The sequence below is a fragment of the Notothenia rossii genome, assembly GCF_949606895.1.
Source record: "Notothenia rossii genome assembly, chromosome: 4".
Lineage (NCBI taxonomy): Eukaryota > Metazoa > Chordata > Actinopteri > Perciformes > Nototheniidae > Notothenia > Notothenia rossii.
This window is the reverse complement of record NC_136902.1, coordinates 30604006-30622475: the sequence shown is the minus strand read 5'-3', so window position 1 is coordinate 30622475 and position 18470 is coordinate 30604006. Positions and strand designations below refer to the sequence as shown.

The following is an 18470-nucleotide window of genomic DNA, read 5'->3' as shown; positions in this document are numbered from 1 at the left end:
ATACCTCCTATTCAGTTATACCCTCATGATGGGACAGCCTTCCAGCTCTGAATCCTATGGTTATCAGTGGAGGTTAATCTACTGGGGGATGGAGGGGCTTATGCAATTGTCTGTGCGCTCACAGGCTTCACATCTATGGATTTACTTTTCCACTGTTTGACCCAGAGTGCTGCTGCAGCCTACAGACAAACCCTAAGATGATGGAGAAGGGAATTTCGATCTCTGTGTAGCATTTCTGCTGCCAGAGTCTAAGTGTTGTTTTCTCCGCCAAATGAACTGTGCTCCAGGCAGGATACATGGGTTTGAACATAGGCTTTATTGTTTTGGTCTGGTGGGCACTTTAAATGATCCTGTCGCACAATGGGAGGGCTTTACTCTCCGATCGATAGAAAGTGGAATTGATGAGGTTGAGAAAAAGCAAAATATTGGAGTAACACTGAGTGCACATTTAGTGTTTAATAGCCTACTAAACGTGATTGATACAAGACTGAGAAAACAAAGTCATTACCGTTTATAAGCTGCTTTGGATACCCTTTGTATATCTTGTGTTGTTTAAAAAAAATAATTATAGGAAAACCGTTATTATACTGCACCTAAATATACATACTTTATGAAATAGTTTTTGGAAATTAGATCATTTTGGCTTCTGTCTGCAAAAAGGTCAATCAAAGTTTTTTTTAGTGTGGTTGTGTAGGGAGGGGGATTGAATTTAAACACTGTAAAAAATGCTGGGTTATTTCTATAAACACATTGCTTGGTTGATTTGGCTGGGTCATAATTATGGGTTATTTGGGTACTGTAAACACACTGGTGGGTTGTTCATGCTGGGTCAAAGGGGTTATTAGGGCTTCAATTGCAGTTGAACACCTGCCTGGGTTATTTTTAACCCAGAGGTTGCTTTATTCACTTTCCCACTTCTGAATCATTCTGGAACCATCTTTTTTGTCATTTCTCACATCAAAACACATTGAAAAAACTGATTATGACCCCTTTTAGATGTTACATGTTTTAATATAGCCTTTTTTAATATATTTGAATGTGTTATTGCTTCCGTCTTATCTTTTTTAATTAATCTTAACATATATTGTCACTGTTTAAAATTAGCTAATTTCCTTCATTTAAAAGTAGCCTAATTAGAAAAAATAAGTACAATTTAATTACCACATATACTGTCCTGTCTGCGCATGTGCATACACAAGCAGCCCGCCACTTTTCCCTCCATTTTCCATTCGGAATCTGAAGGACCGGACTCAGCTGCCTGCGTAGCTCCGCTGTCGTGACCGTTAACATAGGCCTACAGCCTACAGCAGCTAGCTAACGGTTAGCCTACTGTTAACCTAGCTTAGTTGTGTAGTAATGTTTAAGTAACCTAATTGAAGTGTAACATGCAACATTAACATTATAAGATAACTTGATACTGCTTTCAAATGAAATACGTGATAAATCCAATCTTTGTCTTGTTAGACTTTCTTATTAGTTTGTGGATAATACAAGTTGAATGTTAACTGCCTGTTACTATGCTTTTTTTTGTGGCTTCACCTTCCCCGCTGCCCTGGCTTATATACTGGCCATTCCTACTGTGTTCCTGACCGGCTGTAAGAATGTTTCTTTTTAACTTGTTCTTATCATTGTGGTAATATAGGACACAACTAAACATGTGAAATCACGTTGGTAAGGGAGAACTCTCCCCCGTCTGTGTGCGAGGGGGCGGGGCAGTTTATACACACGCGGCTGCTATATGCATGCAACACACACACACACACACACACACACACACACACACACACACACACACACACACACACACACACACACACACACACACACACACACACACACACAGCTCACTTTTTAAAAGGTTCCATCAAAAAAAAAAAGTTACATTGTTTATCACAAAGGAGGATTTTGAGTCATTGGCCTAACACAAGTTAGTAATCATTGGCAATCAATTACCTTTTTTCATTTACCATTATTATTAGTTTTAATTTCTGCTCATCTTTATTTTTATTGCAGGTTTTGCTATCTGATGTTGGTGTGATGTGGAACAGAACCTTACTCACTCATCCATATTGATGAGGTAAGTTATATATTTCACATGGTGAATGTATGGTGAAATGCCTGTACTGTGCACATCGAGCTGATACAGAGCAACATGATCATACATTTGAAATGGTGTTTCTGTCCATCTGATAAGTCCAATATTCACTATCTTTTAGCTCTGTTTATGCTCTGCACCAACTCCTTAGTAAAGTATTTGGCTCTTTAGCTGCTCAATGTTCCGCTTTCTTCAGCAGCTATTCTCTAACTGTCTGTTTGATTGTCTGAAGAAAACAGCTGCTGTTGGAATTGGGGTTTTCACTTTATAACTCAACATTTTACCCATTGTCAATTAAAAAAAAGTATTAGCAAGGTTTAAACAACCAGCTTACAGGTCTAGTTCTGATTCCTTGCAATTACCTTAGATTAATAGAAATACTGGTTAGAACACACTGTACACCAATACACATTTTATCAAGGACTTGGTTAATGAGGAGGTCAAAATCAGAATCTATCCTTTAATTACATAGCAGATACAAAATATCATTACACCAATGTCTGAATGTGCTCTTTGTCTTCTGTCGTTTTGTTTTTACATAACAGATATATGCTGAATTCCAGCGCATAATAACTATCCCACTTGAAACAGCCTTCATGGCGCAGTTGGACAGCCATCTACCTCAGCTGACATCTGTCTTCCAGAAGAATGGAGGAGTTGTTGGCCAGAAACTAGCCAAACATCTGGCGATCTTGCAAAAGGTAAATGTGTGTATACACTGTTTTATACAAATTGTCATATACTCTATGGAGCAATTTTACGAAATGTACCTGTCCAGTACCATATAGAGCCCCATTTGCCTCACAGCAGCCTGGATTACTTGCCAGGTGCAAGAATGCAAAACACATTTCTAAGCAAATCTGATCTTAATAAGGCAATAGTGGCATACTGGTTAGAGAAGCAGGCTTGTGACTGGAAAGGTGAAAATGCAATCCCCAGGTGGGGAAAGTGAAAAAGCAGAACCTGCCTTGAGCAAGCCACTTAATCCTCAGTGGCCAACAGATCAGACTGTGGTTGTACTAGGCAGATTCCAGGTGTGAACGTGAAGAACAGAGCGTTGCTCTTGGTAAAAAGTCCCTGGATGAGTAGAATTTGTAATATATATTGTATATTTAGGTTACTACAGGTTGTAAATCTTCTACAATTTATAGACAATTTTGTTATTATTGATGTATTTAGAAATATTTTTATAATTTTAATTTTTTTACACAGGCAACAAGTGATGTTAACCTTAAAAGGGAAGCAATCCTCAAGCACTTTGCATCCACCTTGGTGAGGACGATGGTCATCTCATTCGGGAGTATATGGTGACTCACTGTAATTGCATTTGTCAGTCACATGTAGTGTTTTAAGATCCTAGTGTCAGGCATCAATTTTAGATAATTATGTTTTACCTTATAAGGAGCATGAAGGTTGAGAATATGTATATGAATGTTGATACTCATCAACAGACTAAAGCATTTCAAACCATCAGCTTGGTTCTTTATACGATGAGGTTGGCTTTATTCATTATTTTTCTTATTGTCCAATGGAAAGACCATAATGAACAATGTCTTAGTCCATCTGTCAATCCTCTCTGACTTCTGACACTCAGCACCAAGCTTATTGGTTCCTATACGTAAATCTTTAAAAACACCTCACACATATTTAGTTTGATTCAGAAATATATACAATATGACCAGCTTTGTTTTATGGGATTCATAGGTATGTGAGCAATATTACAAAAAATGTATACGATAAAGTATGTCATTAAAATTACATATATTGACTAAATACATGTTTTTTCTTTAAATATACAGGACATCGAAGGAGATGACGTCACCAGAGACCTGCAGAAATCTACCATGGGCATATATGTCATCAACAAGGAGGGTGGAGAACCTGGACATTATGACGACGTTGGGATTTTTGTTGAAGGACTAATCATTCTGGACAACATTGGATCTGTTGCCCGAGCTTGGGCCATCATGCTGGGAGTCATCTATACACTGAACATGGCTTACCCCAAAGAGCTAAGGTACTACAATGAATTCATTCAGAAAGTGCTCTTGCAAATGGATGGTGAAAGGCTTTCCCCCAAAGTCCTTGGACTGAAGAACATGCCGGACTGTAGGATTTCTTCAGCCGCTCGTGAAGCGATGCCATTTAAAAAAAAAAAACACCAGTCAAACCTCAAAGGTTGGGAGAAGAATGTGGAAATGTTGATGGACTTGGAAGACATGTTTCATGTATTAATGTGAGGAAGGTTACATCCTCCTCAGCTGTTTAAGTCACATGCTTCATGTTACGTCAGGATTTATTTGCTAAGTCTGTTTCCACTGCACTTTGCTGTCATGGCCTCCACCTCTGCCTAGTCTGATTTCTCACATTCACTGTGACATATAGGCTACAGTATGTATGAATCAGAATCGGTATGCACACCAGATTGGAGGCAGCAGCTTGTCCATTCGAAGGGTTGGAATTCAAACGGATGTAGTATTTTTTTGAATTTGTATTGTGCTAAAATGCATTGTTCTTTTATAGTGGAAATGGAAAGTTGGCGGTTTGCCAAAGCTGTTCAAATTATCAATAAATGCATTTTTTATACATATATATATACGGTGTGTTTGGAGATAATTCATTACACTATTATACATTATTATTATATTATATTTAGCCCAACAATATAGTTGATTTCAATCACTAGCTTGGGTCAAATAAACAACCCAGCACATGGGTTAAAATGATCCAGCCCAGCACATGGGTTAAGACAACCCAGCGTGTGTTCTGTCCTATAGTGACTCAGCAGCTGGGTTATGATTGGGTTATTTTTTAACCCAGTAGTTTTAAGAGTGCTATTCAAAATGGTGCCTTGGCCAGAATGATATGATGTAATAACATTAAAGGTATGATATCTTAAAGTCAGCTCTCTACAGTAGCACTGTATGGGAGAGTGTTTTCTTAGCAACCAGGATGTAAAAGTGATGGAGTTTCTTAAGCATTGATTTGTGTAGTAGACAATGATGATAAAATATTGAGTTTAATCTTGAAAAATAGTAAGAAAGAAAAGGACGACGCCAATGTGTTTTAGCTCATTACCTCGATAACAGATCCTGTATAATTTTAGTGGCATTTTTGCTGGCATGCAAACGTGCTTCAACTGACCGAAACATTTCCATTAGGAGAAACGTGCTGCAGTTTAAAAATAGAAGCATAATAAAAAAAACTCAAATGTGCCAAAATACATGCAAAGGAAGAAACAATTTCCAAGCATTCAGAAAACATTCACCAACTTGACAAAACATGCGCAGCGTTTGCTAAAAGCGCTGCAAATACAAAATGCTGCTGGAAGCTAAACACAACAGAAACAGGGACCCGAGCGCTTGTTGATGTTCAGGAACTATAAAGTTAGCACATCTGTGTTTTTAAATTTTCATAATTTCTTGAGCTGCAGCACGTTTCTCCTAATGTTTTGGCTACCGTAATTAGCAGACTTGAAACTTAAATGCTATAATTTCTTTTATGTTTATATGCAAATTTGTTGAAAGACCGCACAACAAATCAAACAAATGTCCTAAACAAAACGGGGGTTTGCAAAATAATGTGAAGAATACATCATGTGTAAAACTAAAGCAGGGGAGGAAGGTGTGACAAAGTTCATGCGCTGAATCGTTACTTTTATCACCGTGCAGACTGATGTCCTGTTGAGTCTACGAGGGACAACAAGACTCTAAAGCACAAAGCCTAGTCTCCCACCCATGGGAATGGAAACCAGGATGTCCCCTCTACCCTGAGATGGCTGCTTCTATAGACCCATGACCTTTGATCCCCTTTTTGCCTTGAGACCTACAAATCTGCCGGGCCAAAGATTGAAAAAAAATCTGGAAAGGGAAACAAAGAGGACTTATACTGAGAGTGATGCAGCTGGACAGCTGGAGCCTCGTCAGAGAGAAATCACTTTTATTTCCACGTGGACATAAAAAGCTGTGAGAGAGGAACTTTATTTCACAAAAGGGGGTGAGATGTAGTTTGGCACATGGCGAGGCTTTTTATTTTATTTATTTTTATTTATTTAAGCTGTCAAAGGTTTTTAGAAAACATTCTCAGAAGATCATTGAGAGATGTTTCTAAGAACACTTTCACAGATGATGTGGAGGACTCTGGGGCCTTGATTGGCTCGGGTTGAGAGGTCTGATGAAATTTCATCCAGAGGGCCTGACTTTGTTGCATAATTCATAACTCCACTTTGACCTTTGAACAAACTGCATTCCCCGACATGTGTTAAAACGACACATCTTAAAACCTTCTGGACAGAAGGTTGCTCAACCCATGAATTAAGATTAGCCTTCTGTGAATCTTGTATACACCGAAACACGTGTTTAACCTCCAACCCTCTCAAGTCTCTTAGCTTAAAGGGGCCCTGTTATGGGAACTTTTTAGCATCTTCCCTTTCCCGACGTGTTTTATGGATGTTTTTGCGCACATGGTTTGCAAAGGTTACAATTTCCCTCCAGAGGGAGTTTATCTCCCACACACTCCCCCCCTGCCTTAAACGCCTCACTTTGATTTTTTATTTCTGTAACATAGTGACGTCATAACAAATGATGTAACAATAACGCTTCTACTGGCTAGAGCTCCAACAAATTTTGATAGGCTAAGGGGCAGGACATCTCTAAGTGGTTGACCAATCACAACAGAGCCGGCCAGCTAACCAATCAGAGCAGACTGGGCTCTGGTTTCAGACAGAGGGTTTTTGAACATTAAAGCATGTAAACATGTCACAGTAGAGGCACAGAATACAAACACCCCATTATAAAAATGAGCATAATAGGCTGCCTTTAACACCTAAGCAGTGAGAGCTATTTAATGATTTGACTCCATATATGGATTCTGCATTTTGTTTTGGTTTTAATTCCTTTAATCAAACAACTTAGACTCATTAACTTGAAACCGATCTTTCCCCAGAAGGATCCCTCACTGAGCTAAACTATTTCATCAACAGCATTTCATATTTTTAATTAACACAACACGAGATGCAGCGTCCTTCTTCGTCATTAGCAAGGAATAAATTAAACTCAGGCTTAATGAAAATGCTCAAGACAGATTTGGGTTGTACTGAATGATATATGAAGCTGTGTGAAGATTTTCTTTCATTTGAATCGCAGCCTTTCAATTAGCGGTAGGGCGCTACAGATTGCTGTAGGAGATTTGAATTATAAGTGTACATATCACTGAAATGCAGTGTATTGATGTGCCTACGAGCTGGAGAAATGAAATTGCTTTGGATTTGGAAAAACACCTTTTGTCTTGGACGTTTCAATCAGAACAATAAGCGGAAACCTCTCATTAAGGCCGAACACAGACTGAAGTCTAAACTTGTGATTGCTTCTACAGTATATGCCTGGAAACTAACAATGGAAAGAAGAAGGCCTCTGTGAATTCATAATAGAGCTGAGTTTTCCCACCAAATTGTACCTAATTTATTCCTATTTCAACTAATCTGCACCTGGAAATATATGGAAAATACCTCTGGGTCGGCTCTTTTTCCTTCTAATAGCTCTTTTATTACATACAGAAGGACCTGGCCATGACTCAAATGAAATTCTCTATCAGTATTATACGGCCCCAGGGTTAAGGAATAACATATGAGCACTAAAAGAAGTCCTGGACTCAAATCAAGAATCTTTAGTCCACTAAGTTCCACTTGCCAGCCTTTCAAGGTTTCCTTAATCATAGTTTGATTATTCATCATAGTTTCTAGATATGGAGTTCTTGCTTTATCATAACAGGTGGTCTTATGGGGGAGATTGTAAACCTTGTCTCTGGTTATCAACTGTGTTTTTCTCAAATAAGGGATAGTGGCACTGTGCCAAGGGGTTGCAAAGTTTTAGATTACAAACAGTTCAAATGGCTTCCAAAAGAACAAATGACAGTTAGCATTCGCTTCAGGGGGATCCTTGGAAAATCTTTTCCCATGAAATAGATTTCCTGGCCCCAGTAAAAAAGAAGAATCCCTGGTCTATTGCTCTCAGGTCATATGATGACAACTGAGCCCCTCATCTACTGATAGAGACCATGGGGGAAATCTCACAACACCTTGTGTTGAAAGGATCTCTTCAAACAAGTTTTCCCTTGATTTCCTGTAGCATCAGATGCAGAAATGTGGCAATAATTAGAAATGTATCTGGAAACAAGTCCCAAGAAATCAAAAGAATGTACCCGTAGTTCTGTCGGTTTATCCAAAGCTAGATTAAGCTTTTTGGTCTGTGTAAAGACCAGCCTTCATTCTGCATCTGCACATTATTCCTTAACTGGTTGAAAGCTCTGGAAAAGTGGACCTTAGGTTAAGATTTGTAAACAATAATTTCAAGAATAAAATGTAAATTATTTTCACTTGCTAACACATTCAGTTCTCTGGTGCAATTAATACTCTAGCACCAAATGTGTATTAATCTACAGTCCAAGAGTCTCTACACATGCACCTGAGCAACATTTGCTAAAAACTAGCATGCCCTACTCGAGAAAGACACTGAAACCGTACAAAAAAAATATACATATTCTTGTCATGGAGTTTTGGGCTGAGAGCCACAGGTGAAGGAGGGCAGTAAGAAGGCATTTAGAAATACATCAACATTTGTTTTTTGATCTGGTCACAGGATTTGCGGACAGTTCTGAAGAATACAGAATATTGCCAGCGAAGATTGGTCGAAATGCAAACTCCAAATGGAGTCGAAATCAAGACGGCGGACAAGAAGGGGCTCCATTTGGTTGACATTTTATTTCATGGTGGTAGGATCACAAGACAAAGGTCATAGAGTTAGTAATGTTCAGGTCATGCCACTCGTACGCGGTGCACTGGCCTTTGAGGAGCTTTGCAGTCAGACAGTAGTTTACAGAGGCCGGACATGGAGGGTCATTACAGACATAAATAAGGAACAGAAAATAGATTCCAAAACAGTAAATAGAAGATCTTTTCGTAAAAAGCCGGAGGGGACATTTGCAGAGCCCCCCCGGGATTATTTTTGTGTACAGTATGAGCATTATTACTGATATAATTATCATTATTATTATTATGTATTACTCCTTTACATTATGGGGATGAGGCTAATACACTGGCTAAAGTAAGGAAACAGTTATATGGATGACGTCACCTGCTCAGAGAAGAGGTGATTGGGTTTTTAAGGCAAATAGTTTCAAACCATAGACTGCTATCGTCTTAATTTTCTCGAGTCAATCTGAATACACAGGGATTTCTCCTTTATTAATGTCGCCACCTGAGCGGATCAAATTCAAACAATGGTACAATAAGACCAGTCCAAGGTTAACAGTGCTGGAATTTTAAACGTGTCTTGCATCAGAAAATAAGGGTTTCCTGGTGTGGACACTCAACAACACAGTTATAGCTTCAGGGCTTTCCCTCCCCACATGAGTATATCATCATGTGGACAACATGGTTCCAGTGTATACTACTAAAAACATAAACCTCCACATATAACACATTTGCTAAGTTCACAAGGGCTGTACAAAAAACAATGATGATTTAAGAAGGAAATTAAGAAAAGAAAAAGTAGCACAGGACCATTCGATACTCGACCATGAACAGGCATGATTTTGTCTCAGAGTATTGCCAAAGTTCTCATATCAAAACAAAGTGTCCTTTAAGTCGGTCAGCGCGGCTTATTGTGGACGACTTCACCACGTTGCATCAGTTCACTGAAAGTTACAGAATTCGCACTAGTAATACAAACCCATGCGTCACTATGTTAATTTGCAAGTACTGTAGGATTATGCATCCCATGTTTGCGACTGTTATGGCTCCAAAAAGTCACAACAACGTCTTTCTCTGGACAGCCGGAAAACAAAAGAGTCCTCCAGGAATGCTCAGAGGTCAAATACGAAAATAAATGAAGTCTCAGAAAGAGTTTTTGAAGATATTTCTGTTTGACGGGACATTCCCAAGAGTGGTAGGTCTCCTCATGATAAGATCTCTGCTGGCCTCCTTCCTGTCTGTCCTTCTTCAGTCTTTGCTTTCAGCACCTCCTTAAGGTCAGATATGGTAACAACCTCTTCCCCGTATGCACCATTCAATGTCCTGCAAAACTAACTGCTCCCAGGAAAAAACGTTTTAAAAAAGGCCATAAAAGATACAGGGAATGAACAATTATAAAACATTATTCCGAGCTCAGTGGGAATTATTTTCAAAATAAAACTAGAAACAAAAACCAGATTCAAACCAACACTGCAGAAGTGCATGCATTTATAGTGGTCATCATTAGTTTGGATTGTAAAACAGAATGCACAATAGTATATGAGAAGCAAAATTCTCCAAAGAGAACCCATCTTACATATTCACAGTCTCAGGTATTATTTATATACTCTATATTTATAACATTTATTCATGTCTTGACTTATGACTAATGATATGCGCGTCATTGTGGAGCGCTCTCTCCGTCATGTTGGCTTGAAGTGTTAGTGAGTTATATTTCAAAACTAGAGGCTCTGATGGGATTCAGATTGAGTGGAGAGTTTTTTTTTCTTTTTTGGGGAGGGCGCTCTGCGATGGGGTTGATGGAGCGGTCTCGACTGTGTACTTTCTCACTGTAGCAGCTTGACTGATATCTGAAAAGTCCCATTAGGAAAAAAAAGCGGGCTACTGGTGGCTGATTACATTAGAGTTTCTTGTGTGGAGTCGCGCCAGCTGGCCGCAGCATCAAAGAGCTGCAGCGGGGGGGGGGGGGGATGTATGTCTATCATGAAGGTACGGTATGGGCCATGCTTGGGGAATGTGGACGATAGATATGGCACCAAGACAAGGCCGTCACCAGAGATCTGCTGCGACGTCCACCAGTGTTCAAGTAATGAGCGAGGAGGGGAAAAAGGAGCAGGCTTCTTTTTTTTTTTAAGTTGGCGTTTGTTTTAAAACAACAAAACTGACAAGAATAATCTCCCTTTCACAGAGATGCCTGCTTTTTGAAAAAAAAATATATATTTATGAAGGGGCAGAAAGAAGTGTGTTCTGTTTATGGAGGTGCAGATAATAAAAAAAAAGAAGAAACAAATATATAAAACAAAAATTAAAACAACATTTTCTTTCCACATAAAAAGCAATGAAAAGTATACAAAAATAGAAAATAATTACAGCAGGAGACATGGCGCTATGGAGGGAGCGAGTGGGAGGTTTCTTATTTTTCTCCGTTTAATTTCTCAAGACTCGGTCTCTGCTGGGTTATTTGGCGGCGGAGCAGTGTAGTATTTTGGGGCTGTTTAGGGCGTCTTCCACCAGGTGGAGCTCCACGCCGTCCACCACTACGTCCTTGATGCAGCCCATGTAGCCCGTGCTGTAGGCTTTGGGCAACCGACGGGCCACCGCCAGCTCCTCCAGACCACCTGGAGGGGGGACAGGAGGGTTAATACAGGAAGTTCAGAGTAACACTTATACACACATATTAAAAAATAAAAACTGAAAATTAGAGAATATAATTACTCAAACTACAATTCCGAATCTACAATAACATTTGTCACTGGCAAATTTTGAGAATTTCACACATTTTTGAATGTTTTCAGACAGACTAAGTACTTCGAAATACACATTTAGTTGTTTATTTTAAAGAGGCCCTATTATGCTTTTTGATGTTATCTCATTCCTGATGTTTGCAATATAGGTTTTTGTGCATGTAAATGGTCTGTCAAGATTAAAATCCCAAAGTTCACTCCGGTAGTGACATCACTTCGTCACATTGTACGTGATAGGCTAAGGCAGGGGTCGGCAACCCCTGGCACGCGTGCCAGCATTGGCACGCGGCACCGTAACCAGTGGCACACTAGGAATAAGTGGAATAATTGTGCAATAATATTTAAATTGTATTTTCGGATCCTGAACGAGACCGCCGCCAGAGCGCGTCTACCTGCAGAAGGAAGCCATGCACGCAACGCGGCCCCGCTCTCTTTAACTCCAGGTGACTAAGTTTCTGCCGCTTCCTCCGTGGTGCAGTGCTGATCGTTTCACCACAGAGGAAAGCACTTCACAAATTGCAGCAGGCCTACCCATAAGGAGCTGTACAAATGCCGCAGTTTTTGCGTGGCTGTGTCTTTAGTTGAAAGCCCAGTGGCGATCTGCTCATCAAAATAATATGCTACAAAGGGGCGGACTGGCCATCTGTGTGTTGAACTTTCCTGTCGGCTCCCAGACCGTAGTGGCGGAGGGCAGCAGCAAGAAGCTTCAGGTTCAATAACCCACTTTAGCTTAAATGACTGGAGAGAGGCGAGCTCTTCTTGGGAGGCCGTTGCATTTATTTAGCTGTTCTTCTGTTTCACAAAATACATCACAGACCTCTTTTTTTCTGCTGCCTCGTTTCACTTCCAGAAACATACACACGTTCCCTCACTGTCGCTCTGCCATCCACACACACACATGCACAAGCCACACCCCTCTCTCTCTCTCTCTTAAAGGGACAGCGATCTAATCTCACTCTGCATGACCCTAATATCATAACATGTGTGTTCTGGAGAATCACAGAACGGACGATTGTCCTTATTATTATTATGCCGTTTAAATCAATTATTTAAATGTGGTAAATGTGTAAGTTTCGTTGACAGGTCCACACACTGCTTCCCCGCAGCGAGGCTCCCCCCGCCCTCCGGCTGATAGTTCACGAGCGTCAAGCTCCTCAGCCCCCCCCCCCGTTGATAATTCTCGATCGTCGGCACGCTGATAACAATTTTTTTTAAAAATGGCACTTCATATCAAAAAGGTTGCCGACCCCTGGGCTAAGGAGTGGGACATCTCTAAGTGGTTGTCCAATCTCAACAGAGCCCCCTTTAATGGCTGTGTCTATTTCTGTCTGTAGATTTCTTCTAAATGTACTAAAAGCTGCCTCATTAGAATTTTTAATACACAAGTGGATTAAGTGCAAATACAATGTGTAGCCTTGCAAGCTTCGTTTGCAATAGGGCAGTTATCTCATGTTTTACATTTAGAAGCACACACCAAACTTTCTAGATGTATTGCTTTCTATATTCTAAACATTTTGTTGTTAGAAGTATGGTGAAATGTTTTATCTGATTTATGGAATGATGTAAAGCGATGTCTAAACTTTCCCTTCCACATGCTTTAAATGTAATATGTCAATATCCAATGTTCAAATGCGTAATTTGCATATTTAAACATTATATTGCGGAAACTTGAATTAGCAGAAAGAATTGTTTTAATGTCAGTTATCAACTGGAGTAGTTTTAATTGTGAAACTAGTGTCTGTATTTGAATTATTACCATATTCGTATGCAGTATCTCCACTCTAAGGGCTACTGCAGTTAATGGACAACCTCAAGTTGCAACATTTCCCATAGTGCATTGCATTCCCCAGCCAGCTTCTCTCTTAAGAATGTTCAAGATTGGAGCCAAAAGCTAAAATCCCGAGATGATATCTTTAAGGGTGAAGACATTACACAATTATCATCAAGGTATGCCCCTTTAAAGACAAAAAAAGATGAAGGATAGGATTTCAGTTCAAGATGAGACCTTGGAGATGCCTTCAAAAGGCTGTACCAGAAATATATTTTCCTAGAAAAATGTATTTCTGGGTCTAAATGAGTTACTTTTGTTGTCAGACTTTGTACTTCTTTTATTCTCATGGCGACGCCAGCGGATGTACATGACAGGTTGACACTTTATATGTCAAAGCGCCAAGATCAAAGGCAGAAAGCTGCATGCCAGCCAGAGTTAGTTAAGATAGACGGGAGTGAAGGTTCCCTCATTTGAAACGATGAACAAGTGCTCAAAATGTTCCACTAATGAAAGGTGATGACAGAAAGTAACATTATATATACCTGACATCCTCATTATATCTAATTTGCTTCAGTCTTAAGTGCTAATCGCTCATTTCCCTCCCTAAATATCACCTGTCCATCAAATACTCCAACGGCTTTTCTTTAAGTTTGACTCCTTATAGGTGCTGCTCTCTTCTGTGCTAACCACCCACTTCTTCCTGTATTAATTCAAAACAAACCAAAGAGATCAAATAAAAGCCATATTCTGTTCGACTGTTTCTGAAAAGAGATGTTGCGGTTCAATTTTATTTAAAAGGTCCCATGTCATGCTTTTCTGGTTATTACCCGTCCCCTTGTGTGTTATGTAGCTTTTTCTGCATGTAAACGGTCTGCAGAGTCACAAACCCTCAAAGTACACCCTGTAGCGAGTAAAACTCTAACACAGAAAATACCTGTCTATGCTGCCCAAATGGACCAATCCTTGGAGCCGTTACGTTACGTCCGCAGAGCCGTTACGTTAAGTCCGTGGATTGGTCCAAATTGTCCAATCCGCGGACTTCCTCACACACACACACAATCATTTCTCAGCTGCAGCTTCACCGATTCCTCCTCCCTGAGACGGTGTGTTCGGGCTGGGTTTCGCTGTGTCTCGCTCAGTGGTGTACTGGGCGTTGGACGCGGGGGTACGCCGTACCCTCACTTATTTGAAGCATGATCTTTTTTTTAATAGTCTGATAAATATAAAATCATTGCCAGTGTTATCAGTTGCAAGTGTGTATTTGTTGTAATAATGACAAACACATAATACATTTCACAGTAGTTATAATAAAAACTTAAAAACGATTTCCTTAAAAAATTATGATTCGCCATTACGCTTGTGACCCCGTGGCGAGCTGGGGGTGTGTCAGCGACACACCCCCGGCCAGCTCGTCGCCCGCGGATTTTGCGGCAGCTATTTCCCTCAAGAACGCCAACGAAAAAGCTCTATAATGGCAGGCAAACATTTTTTACTTGACTTCTTTTCTAAAAAGAATATCATTCACAAGAAGAAAGAGGCTAGCAGCACCGAAGCTACAAGTGAAGCTGCTACTAGCACTACATCATCAGAAGAGCTGATTGTTTGGGATGACCTAATTAAAATAGCGTCCCCCCAGTAAAAAAATCCCCACTACACCACTGGTCTCGCTGTCTCGCAGACGGCCACTGGGCTCATAGGGAGGGGGGGGCAGGAGCTCCAACAAGCCGTTTAGGACACAGAGTGAATACCCACACTATACAGAGATGCTGTATGAGAAACCAATGCGATTTTGGAAAATTGAACAATGTAAATCTATTCTAGTAGACCTCAACAATGGAATTATGTTCAGTAGAAATGACCATGACATGGGACTTTTAAATCAAATGTTGTAGAGCTGTAAAATACCAAGTACCATTCACCTTCATTATAGTGAGGTGGAGAAAAAGACCCAGGGGCCCTATCATGTTATTTTCAGGTTCATATTTGTACTTAGTGCCTTTACTGCGACTTGTTTACATGATGTAATGGTCAAAAGGCTCTTTATTTGTTCTCATATTGTCTGAGCTTCAGCACATCTCTCACCCTCTGTCGGAAACCAGAGCCCAGTCTGCTCTGTTGTGATTGGTCAACCGCTTAGAGATGTCCCATCCCTTAGCCAATCACATTATGGCCCAATCCCAAACCACGTCCTACCCCTACACACTACCCCTCCGTTTGCGCGTTCGAACGGAGGGTCCGCCACATTAAGTGCTGTTCCAAACCTACCTGACCGGTCTCAACGCTGTGTGTGTCCGTCAGAAAACACGCTGTTTACAAGTAGTTCCAGCAAACATCCACTGATAAATTGCGATGTTAACAACCTCATGATAACCTCATATGTTTTTAACTTAGGATAATACATGGGGCGAAGACTGCGAGCTAGTTCAGGCAGTCAACTCGAGCACCAATGATACATTAACACGTGAAACACCTCGTCCCTCTTAATTGCCAACCAAACACATTTTCCTAAACATGCCACTCTATTTAAGCTGCCAGGTCTTCCTGCCTCTGCCTCGCTAATGCTGCTGCTGCCACTGCTGTGTTCACTTGCTATTGCTATGTTCATGTTCCTGCTGCTGTGTTTCATGTTGCTGCTGCTCGCCTGCCCCACCACCGCCCCAGCTTCCACCCCAGCTTCCACCCCAGCTTCCACCTGTAGGCTCGGGGGATAGTTATCTAATCATCACTCAATGTTCTTTGTACATCTGTGGAGTGATGAGGCCCGATCCTAGACGCCAAACTCAAACTATATGCTGCTTCTAATAAACGTATTAAGAAACATGTGAGTTGTCTGATTGAACTGTGGTTAGTCTAGAAAAAGGTAAATCTGTGCATTTTATTATAAAGTTGTGTATATTTACAGACTGTTGCAAAAACTAAGAAGCTTATAAACATCAGGTTTAAAACTAAAAGAGCTTTACATAAAAATAACACAATGAAATATGTTTGGAGTTTTATTGGATTTATTAATTTACATTTTTTGTCTAAGAGATGCTGATTTGAAACCGTTGTTAAATACAGTTAAGGCATTTCCTGTTTCTGGCGGAGAGAGGGGAGTTCCCAAAGCTTGCCGCTGTATTTACTCCCTCCATCTGACAAAAGCCGCGAGTGTCACTCCACGGAGGGGTAAGTGTGTAGGGGTAGGGTGTAGGGTGTAGGGTGTAGGGCGTGGTTTGGGATTGGGCCTATATGTGATGGAGAGCTATCCAATATAGGCGCAAGTGTTTCATAGTGATGTCACTATCTGACGTAAGTAAACGGAGGAGTTTAATCGAGCAAGAAACTCTCTCTGGAAGGACCTTTGGGATTTGAGTCTTTGAAGACCATTTAAATGCACAAACATCTACATAACACACTACAGGAAAGAGAACAACACCAGCAAGCATGATAGGACCCCTTTAAATTGATTCTTTATGAAAACATGTTAGAAATGGCTGTCTTTTAAGCCTCTTAAATATGAAGATTTCTTGATTTTCCCTATATAATATCATATCAAAGGATAATTTCTTTAGGTTTGAGACTGATGAATTATGACATTTACGGACATTTAGAAGATTTTCCTGTATTTCCTGACATTTTGTATACCAAACGATTAATCTAGAAGATAATCAGATTCATCTGGAATTGCAGCGCAAGAGATAAAAGGAAACACTTGTATTTTTACTAAAAATGAGCCTTTGAAGCACTTGTGCGCTGGATGTAAATTGTCTCACTAAAGCGTTTTATCTATCAGTCATAGAACGTTTTAAAAATGGAAATCTCTTAATATGAACATATTGTGGATTTGTACTTCAAAGCGTTTCAACCCCTTGCATTTTGCATTCAGCTTTAACTTTCCTGCACTTTTTCTTCCTATTTGAAGTCATCCGGCGCAATCTTTTTCTTCTTATAGTCTTATACCGTCCTTTTGAGGAGACGTGATGACCTAATTGCTGGGTGTGCTGTTGCCTACTTTCTCCTTTTGATTATGTTTTCAGCTTCCCTTCTTTGAGCCAGCACGCTCAAAGTCATTAGTGTCTCTCTCAATAAATCAGCGTGAAACGTCTTTATGGAGAGTTTGAGATCTGTTACTGGGAGAGTTTCTGACCCCAGGTTTTGATGTTTTACCTGCTCTCGGTCTCCCTCTCTATCTACACTTCCAGAACTCTCCAGCATCTTCCTCCTTTTCCCCACATCCCCTATCTCCTCCCTGTTTTCTCTCTTTCTAATCTGTCTGGCTGAGAGTTCATTTCCCCGACGAGCTCTTTACATCCCCTGTCCCTGCCCCCTCTAATCGGATTGCGCACCTCAGAATCGGGGATCGACAGGGCTAATTTCATGCAAGTTACAGATGAATTAATGATGAACAGTCTGAAGGGGATTTAAAAAGGAGAAGGGCTCTCGACGGGGGGGCTGTGTGAGGATTATGTATTCCTGCTGCAGGCTCTCAGCACCTGTTCCGGCGCTCTGCCTCCCTGTGAGTGTTTGTGTACCTGAGTACACCTCTACATGCAGCCTCTCTTCTAAGTCACTCTGCACTCAAAAGGAAAAAAACTTGACTTTATTTCAATGTTATTTCCTCTGAATGCTCTATACCGCTGTGCCGTTTGTGTTCTTTCAGAAAAGCCATTTCTCCGAGCTAAGTTCAGACCGAATATGAGAAGCAGATAACAAGGCAGCTTGGCCATTTTCAAATCAGGAGAGCGGACAACTTTTCACTCAGATAGCTTTTCATTTCTCAAGTCAATACCTGAATGGGCTTGGACACTTTTTTTTTTCCCAAACCGCAATGTGTTTTCCCTGTGTGAGACTTTGCTTATCCTCTGCAATGCCAATGAGTTCATTGCTCATTTTTGGCAGCGTGTCGGAAGAAAGAGTAGTACAGAATTACAAGTATTCCCTTGACTTTCTTTTACATTTGTGGGTACCAGTGATGGACAAATTGGTCTACTCTGACATGTTTAAATGCTTAAATGTTTGAAAAATGCTTTATGCGAGAGAGAAATTCTGTCTGGACAGAACTTTTCGGATTTGAGCCTTTCCAGACGACTTACATGCACAAAAACCTATACAACCTATGAAGGAAAACCCCTT

General features: G+C 40.4%; 2 protein-coding genes across 20 annotated transcripts in view; one reads left to right on the top strand and one right to left on the bottom strand.

The window, feature by feature from the left end:
- Window positions 1-1236: 1236 nt before the first annotated feature.
- LOC307038355 (uncharacterized protein) lies at window positions 1237-4685 on the top strand. 6 transcript variants are annotated; one of them, XM_079679749.1, is made up of 5 exons: window positions 1237-1320; window positions 2014-2077; window positions 2641-2796; window positions 3308-3367; window positions 3895-4685. In XM_079679749.1, the coding sequence occupies exons 3-5, from the start codon at window positions 2692-2694 to the stop codon at window positions 4333-4335; spliced, it is 606 nt and encodes a 201-aa protein (XP_079535875.1). In that variant the 5' UTR covers window positions 1237-1320; window positions 2014-2077; window positions 2641-2691; the 3' UTR covers window positions 4336-4685. The 6 variants fall into 6 exon arrangements, 4 of the variants coding, with proteins under 4 accessions (XP_079535875.1, XP_079535874.1, XP_079535873.1 ...); XM_079679748.1 differs by having other exon boundaries at window positions 1240-1320; window positions 2049-2077; XR_013807976.1 differs by having other exon boundaries at window positions 1249-1595; window positions 3308-3402.
- A 4148-nt stretch (window positions 4686-8833) lies between these two features.
- Window positions 8834-18470, bottom strand: part of agrn (agrin) — a 272513-nt gene continuing 262876 nt past the window's right edge. For all 14 annotated transcript variants that reach the window (XM_079677600.1, XM_079677608.1, XM_079677611.1 and 11 more), the window contains one exon: window positions 8834-11461. In XM_079677600.1, the coding sequence (XP_079533726.1) occupies window positions 11301-11461 (161 nt within the window). In that variant the 3' untranslated portion in view covers window positions 8834-11300. The remainder of the gene's footprint in view (window positions 11462-18470) is intronic.